This window comes from Triticum aestivum, chromosome 3D (genome assembly GCF_018294505.1).
Source record: "Triticum aestivum cultivar Chinese Spring chromosome 3D, IWGSC CS RefSeq v2.1, whole genome shotgun sequence".
Lineage (NCBI taxonomy): Eukaryota > Viridiplantae > Streptophyta > Magnoliopsida > Poales > Poaceae > Triticum > Triticum aestivum.
In genome coordinates, this window is record NC_057802.1 from 384,762,538 (window position 1) to 384,770,814 (window position 8,277).

General features: G+C 43.0%; 1 protein-coding gene across 1 annotated transcript in view; it reads left to right on the forward strand.

The window, feature by feature from the left end:
* Positions 1–1,072, forward strand: part of LOC123079064 (uncharacterized tRNA/rRNA methyltransferase slr0955) — a 2,124-nt gene extending 1,052 nt beyond the window's left edge. The window contains exon 2 of the mRNA XM_044501735.1: positions 16–1,072. Coding sequence (XP_044357670.1) covers positions 16–993 — 978 coding nt within the window. The 3' untranslated portion in view covers positions 994–1,072. The remainder of the gene's footprint in view (positions 1–15) is intronic.
* Positions 1,073–8,277: the final 7,205 nt, after the last annotated feature.

Consider the following 8,277-nt stretch of genomic DNA (forward strand, 5'->3'; position numbering starts at 1 on the left):
AACCAGCCAGATGTAAGGCGGTGGAACAAGCAAGAGGACTGGGGCAGGAAGACATGGAAGGAGGTGGGGGAATCGACAGTGCCAAAGATGGTTGGGGAGGGGGTTTATGGCGTTGGGCCGGTACTTGCGGCTCTCACGGCTGGGAGGAGGGAGTTTTATGCATTGTACACACAGGAAGGAATGGATTTGAGTAGGAGCAACAAGAAGAAGAAGGACAAAAGGGGGATTGAGAAGGTGCTGCTGATGGCAGAAACTATCGGGCTTAAAGTTATTGAGGCGTCAAAGCATGACCTCAACATGGTGGTGGATAACCGTCCACATCAAGGTCTGGTGCTTGATGCATCACCCTTGGAAATGGTGAATACTAAGGAGTTGGAACGAGTCAGGGTTCATGGTGGCAAGGCACCGGTCTGGATAGCTTTGGATGAGGTTATGGACCCTCAGAATTTGGGAGCCATAATTAGATCAGCCTACTTCTTTGGTGCAGAGGGTGTTGTCTTGTGCGCTAAGAACTCTGCTCCATTAAGTGGAGTAGTGAGCAAAGCTAGTGCAGGCTCGCTTGAGTTGATTGAGCTGCTTTCGTGTAGGAACATGATGCAGTTTCTGTCTTCATCAGCTGAAAATGGGTGGCGAGTTCTTGGTGGTACCGTCACTCCAAAAGCTATACCTCTCTCTGAAGTTACCACAGGGGAGCCAACAATTCTGGTGTTGGGCAGTGAAGGCACTGGTCTGAGGCCCCTGGTTGAACGGTCCTGCACACATTTGGTCAAAATTGCTGGTAATGCTGATGGATTTGTTGTAGAAGAAGAAATAGATGCCACAGATGCAGATATAGGGGAAGAAGGTGATAATTATTCAGGTAGTCAAGATATGAAATCATTCCTTGCAGTAGAGAGCTTAAATGTTAGTGTGGCAGCAGGAGTTTTGCTTTATCATCTGGCTGGAAAGAATGTCCACCCTGTAACTGAGAAGCCTAGCATCTCTCCTGTGTAAGGATGTTCCATGTTTCATCCATACCATAGTTATTAATATTTGTTTTCTTGTACTCCCATTAAGGATGAACTTTTGTTTCTGTTGCATGCTTCGAATTTGCTGGTTTGATTAGTAATTTATTGCATAGGTGCGAGGGCAACATCTTTGAGAAATGGCTTATTTCACCAGGCTGAGTCAGATTCTATGCTGCGTTAATATAATAGGCATGTTTGTTTCAAGGCTAACCATGCCACAGCTAACCCTAGGTAGTTTGTGGTTTGCCGCAGAAGTGTGGCATAAATGTCTATGATGTATGGGCCATATGGATGAAAAAGTGTGGCAAGTCACAGTAGCTAAGAATGTATTTTAGAAGAAAACACAGTAGCTAGAAACCAAACACACACCTGAAAAACAGTGGCGCGCCTAAGTTAGGCGTGGCAAATTGTGTGCAGGAATGAAACAGCCCCTGGACCTGTCAATTGCAGATACATGATTCCAGAGCATATATTGACACCATCATATCACTTACTTATTTTGGTGTAATCTGGAACACACATTAAAAGAGGATGACTACTGCAAGACCATCATTCTGTTGTTATCATATTTACTTACATATAACAAGCTAGTTTGTTGTATCACTGGAACTCTCTGCTCAGAGGTGAAATATTCTGCTTGATTGTTGGAGTTCATATCACTGTATCATCATTTGCTTTCAGACTTGATCACCGATCCTGTTGAGTGTTGAAACTTCCAATTGCAGTGTAATGTACCTTGAACCATCAGAGCTATTTATATGTTGGTATATCCGTATATGATTAGGTAGTACTAGTCGATTGAGACAACACATATGCAATTGCATTTGCAGTTTTGAACCGTAGCAACAAACTTTCTGCTTCTTTGGTGAACTGATAAATGACCTTACTTAATTGAACACTTCCAGCTGTTGCAGTGTGGTATCCAGAAAATTTCTCTGATTAGTCTGTTAATCCCAGTTTATCGTAGTATATTTAGTAAACTAAACTGACCGACTGACCGTTAATAGTAACCCCTGGAAGATCAATCTTCACCAGCGGATCAATTAATTGGGGATGACTATAGTTCCTTGACATGTCATGGTTACCATGCAGATGGACAGAACTCTTGGTCTGTTTAGGCAATTGGACAAACATTTGAAAGATTGTGGATGTCGCCTAGAGGGGGGGGGGGGTTGAATAGGCGCTTTAAAATAATTACGGTTTAGGCTTGAACAAATGCGGAATAAACCTAGCGGTTAATTTGACAAGCACAAAACCTACAACAACTAGGCTCACCTATGTGCACCAACAACTTATGCTAAGCAAGATAAACAACTAAGTGATAGCAAGATATATGACAAGAAACAATATGGCTATCACAAAGTAAAGTGCATAAGTAAAGGGTTCGGGTAAGAGATAACCGAGGCATGCGGAGACGACGATGTATCCTGAAGTTCACACCCTTGCGGATGCTAATCTCCGTTTGGAGCGGTGTGGAGGCACAATGCTCCCCAAGAAGCCACTAGGGCCACTGTAATCTCCTCACGCCCTCGCACAATGCAAGATGCCGTGATTCCACTAAGGGACCCTTGAGGGCGGTCACCGAACCCGTACAAATGGCAACCCTTGGGGGCGGTCACCGAACCCGTACACTTTGGCAACCCTTGGGGGCGGTCACCGGTACCCGTCAAATTGCTCGGGGCGATCTCCACAACCTAATTGGAGACCCCGACGCTTGCCCGGAGCTTTACACCACAATGATTGAGCTTCGAACACCACCAACCGTCTAGGGCGTCCAAGCACCCAAGAGGAACAAGCTCAAGGGCACCAAGCACCCAAGAGTAATAAGCTTCTCAACTTGTAACTTCCACGTATCACCGTGGAGAACTCAAACCGATGCACCAAATGCAATGGCAAGGGCACACGGAGTGCCCAAGTCCTTCTCTCTCAAATCCCACCGAAGCAACTAATGCTAGGGAGGAAAAAGAGAGGAAGAACAAGAAGGAGACACCAAAAACTCCAAGATCTAGATCCAAGGGGTTCCCCTCACATAGAGGAGAAAGTGATTGGTGGAAATGTGGATCTAGATCTCCTCTCTCTTTTCCCTCAAAAACTAGCAAGAATCCATGGAGGGATTGAGAGTTAGCAAGCTCGAAGAAGGTCAACAATGGGGGAAGAACACGAGCTCAAGAGATAAGGTTCATTGGGGAAGAAGACCTCCTTATATAGTGGGGGGAACAATCCAACCGTTACCCCCCACACCAGCCCCGCAGAGAGCGGTACTACCGCTTGGCCCAGAGCGGTACTACCGCGGTGGTCAGGGCGGTACTACCGCATACGAGCGGTACTACGGCCCCCACTGCCGCGGCTAGTACCGTAAAACCCGACACGAAAAACGACCCCTTGAATCGAGGTGGTACTAGCACGAGACCGCAGCGGTACTACGGCTGGGGGCTACCAGCGGTACTACCGCTCTGGAGCGGTACTACCGCTCTAGAGCGGTACTACTGCTTGTAGCAACCAAGCGGTACTACCGCTCCGGCCCGCGGTACTACCGCAGGGAGAAAAATAGAACTGCCAAAACTTCTTCATATGAGCTCCGAATTGAACAAACTCAAGCTTGTTGGATAGAGGAAGACGAGTAGCATCAAAACAGCGACTGATTATAGTAAGAAGAGGCAGGGGAGGTATGCCAACAAATAGAGGAGTGAAACCTCCAACCGAGAAGAACCGGCATAACCTCCAACATCGAAAACATCATAGAAGATGTGAGTGAACTCCGTTTTCGATGAACTCGAGCTTGTCATCAAGATGACCATAAGCTCCAAAACTCACAAAGAGAAGAACCAAACAAGAATCAATAAAGATGATGCAAAGATGCAATGGTTTGAGCTCTCTATGAACGATACGATCAAGCTACTCATCGAGAGCCCCCCTTGATAGTACGACAATCGATCCTATAACCCGGTCTCCCAACTACCATCATGAGACCGGTAAAATGGAAAACCTATCAAGAGCAAACCTTTGCCTTGCACATGGTCCACTTGAGCTAGATGATGACGATCTTGACTCCCTCAAGATGGACCACCTTTCTTGATTGCGTTGGCTCGATGAAGACTAGTTGATTGCTCCCCCATACTCCACTATGGGTGAGTCACCCTTCCGCACATCTTCACAAGTCCATTGTCACCACAATGGACGGAAAGCTTCAAGCATTTGATCTCTTCATAATGCTTCACTTGAACTTGCACACCGCAACATCTTCACAAGTCCATTGTCACCACAATGGACGGCAAGCTTCAAGCATTTGATCTCTTTCATGATGCTTCACTTGAACTTGCACACCGCAACCTAACCCCACAAAGAACTCTCACGAAGATCATGGGTTACTACACAAAGCGTAATTGACAATGCTTACCACACCATGGGATCGCTTGATCCCTCTCGGTACATCTTCTACGCTTTGTGAGTTGATCAAGTTGATTCACTCTTGACTTAGTCTTGATCAACCTTGAATCTTTTCAACTCTCTTCTTTTGGATGATGTCTTGAAGATATACATGCATGATCACACAATCTTCTTCTTCAAGACATGCTTGCAATAAGCTCAACTCTCACATGACCAATCTTTGGATAATTCCTTAATAACACCTTGGTCACCACATAAACTCCTTGAAACCAACACATGGACTTCAAGAAATGCCTATGGACAAATCCTTCAAATATAACTCAAGGCAACCATTAGTCCATAGAGATTGTCATCAATTACCAAAACCAAACATGGGGGCACCGCATGTTCTTTCAACATTTATGTAGTATATGCATGACATGTCATGGTTACCATGCAGATGGACAGAAGTCACAGAACTATTGGTCTGTTTAGGCAATTGGACAAACATTTATGTAGTATATGCATGACTGTCCTTTGCATAACATATTGTATAATCTTGAATTAAGCCTCCGTTTCCAGCTCAGGTTCATTCAGTAAAGTTATTTTTTGGTGAATTATATATGTGGTATTGAAATACTTTTGCTTTCTATTATCACTGGAGATAAGTATACAGATGGGATAATTCGGCTATTCGGTCACTTCATTCTGCATTAGCTTATTATCAAGAAAGATTGTACCCAATCACTGAGTGTTTAGCTATGCTACACTGCTATCTAATGGATACAGAGTCAGTGCAAACCTAAATATCCGAAGTGGTCAATAGTTGGCTAAAGTGACAAACTGACACTTCAAACTTCAAAGTTGTAGGAGATGATTTAGAGTTGAGTGTTCTAATTATGCTGAAGGGCTCATGAAAGATCTTCAAATCCATCTTCAGTTTCTTCATAATATATGTTGCAGGTATTCAACAATCTCCATTCAGTCTTTATACTTATTGACAACCAATTTATGTAGGATGAAGCTCAAATATGCAATTCTTAGTTGCTCCAACCAACCTTTAGTGACATATTAGTTCGGCACTCTGTAATTACTGTTGAGAATCACAAGATTAGCATTGATAGAAAAATTGGCATTAACCAGTCTTCTAGGTGAGTGCCGGGAGGTACTGTATCACAAGAGTATGACTATTGTTTCATGTTATTTTGGAAGAACTGTGGATTTATTTATTAGTTTATTACTACAGGAGTACCAAGTTGTTGAAAGCTATGAACTAGAGAAAAATTAGATGAAACAGAATGTTCAGCAGAACCACCGGGATCCAGTTTGACCATTTACCGGCTCATGTTTTCTCTTTGGATATATGCTTTGTGTCCTTGTTGCTGTCTAAAGTATTAATTTTAAGCTGCATTTTGATTTCAACAACATTACAGGTTAGGAAGTAAACTATCATAAATCTTCTCTGGTGCCCATAAATGTGGATTAGTCAGAGGCTGCTCGTTTAGCAGATGTTTTTGGTTGTCAGTTGGTGAAAATGCTGTTCACATATTTGGGTCTGCCAGTGAGTGGTACCAGACATAGGATTGCTGATCTGATGAATTTAGTGGACAGGATGGAACGTAGGCTCATTGCTAGTTCTTCCTTTCTGGCTCAGGGTGTCTGTTTGCAACTGCTGAACTCTGCTTTGTCATCCATGCCAATTTATTATTTTTGCAGCCTCCAGCTCCCTCCTGGGATCTTGAAACAGCTTGAGAGAATTCAGAGACAGTGGCATCGGAGGAAAAATCGTCAGGATCCAAAGCCATCTCTGGCTGCTTGGGAGTTAGTCTGTCGGCCCAAGTCGAAAGGAGGTTTGATCCTCAACCCACGTATTCAAAGTGAGGCTCTGCTGTTGAAACATGTCAACAAGTTCTATAACAAACTTGATATCCCCTGGGTACAATTAATTGGAATTCTTACTATCATGGTATAGTACCTCATGCTACTGCCCTCTGCGATTCTTATTAGTGGAGAGATATCTCCAAATTGATGGATCATTTTCAGGCTGTCACTTGGGTTCAGGCCAATATGGGGGATTCTATTCTTTTTTGGAATGACAGTTGGCAGTGTGGTTGATCAACCTGCCTATGAATCTTCGCCTCCCTAGGTTATTCTCTTATGCCCTGGCTGACAGTGCTTCTGTTCCTGATGTCCTGGATTGTGTGGATAGATCTGTTCTTTCCCACCAGGCCACCATCCTCTTTCACGTCAAGCCCATTCTGAGTTCCAGACCATGTAAGGCTGGAGGTGCATCATTTTGACAGAGGGCAGAAGGATGTTTGGCATTGGACGGAAGGCGATCGAATATACAGGGCTAAAGGTTATTATAATTTTCTGCACAAGTCTTTGGTCTACAACCCTTTGTTTACATGGATCTGGGAAAGTTGTTGTATCCTAAAGATCAAGGTGTTTGCCTGGTTGGTGGTTGCTCATCATGGATTGATTGAATACTAGAGACATGCTTCAGAGGAGGAATTGGAAGGTCCCTGAGGATATGCATTGTGAGCTCTGCTACACAGGGGCCAGGGAAGACAGAAACCATTTGCCCTTCGAATGTAACTAACTGACTATAGCTCTAGAGTATGGGCTTATTTGCAGATTACTTGGCCTTTTGTTCAGTACATGAGTGACATTGCCATGCAAGCTAAGAGAGGTTTTGATCAACCTTTCTTCAGTGAAGTGGTGTTTCTGGCCTGGTATATCTGGTTAATTCTAAATGCTAAAATCTTCGACAATGAAAAACCTACCTTTGTCAAATGGAGGAGTGGTTTATTCATGATATTTCTATTTTGGCTCATAGGATCAAAGTGAAACACAAGGATATGTTGCTTAGATGGATTTCCTTCCTCCCCCCTTAGGTTTGTATTTCTTTATATCCTGTTGCTATTGTCTATAAACCCCTGTAATATTCTTTGACTTGGAATAAAGAGGAGGCGTGGCCCTACAGTGTACAGTTAAAAAAGATTATCATGGCAGTTTAACACTAGAAGGCTACTACTACTAGCATGCTTGCGACTTCACTGTCATTTCAGGGAATAGCTGGTCTGTTCAATAAAGACTAAAATATAGTATCTGACCCTAGTTTACATCTCTTCATATACATTCATGCACTGGAGTGGCTTCATTTTGTTGTAGTGACCCGTTCTAGTAAGAGTGTTCTTTTGGTAAACATTAGCTGCATTTTTTTGGAATATTGTAAAAGCAGGCTGTCTATTCATATGACACATGAAGGTGTACTGATGCACGGCAACTACATTGTTTTCTTCTCAAAAGAAGAACATAGCTGAAGTGTCAATTGTCAATTACTGGGGTTTGATCTGATAGATCGTAAAGAAATTGTTCTTATAATATTCCTGACCAAATCATACTTGACTAGAGAGAAGAGGAGACAAGAACAAGAAACAGAAACCTAATATATATCTGAAACTGGACAAACCATTACAAATAATATATGGGAGTATTCCACATGTCAGTGCACATGAATAAAGTGGGTATCTATTGCTGCCTTGTGTCGGACAAACGCAGGTAAGGCTTGGGAGCTTTTTTAAGTAGTATGGTTTAAGAAACTATATCAAGCATTGTCTACTTTACTGCACCCTGATCCTACTTTATGAACTAGGTGTCACAATCAGGTTGGATCAATCAGGAGTGGAGCCTGCAAGGTGTGGTGATGTGGTTTTGAACTGTACTTGACCTTTCCTTTTAATATAATGGTATTACTTTTTGCCATTTTCTTTTAAAAGAATTATGTGGTCCTGTTCTTGGATGCAGCACAATAATTGGATCACTGTACCTTTTTACTCAGAGGTGCCTTGCTGATTTATTTGTTCTTTGAATAGCTAGTACCTGCAATTTTGAAGTAAGA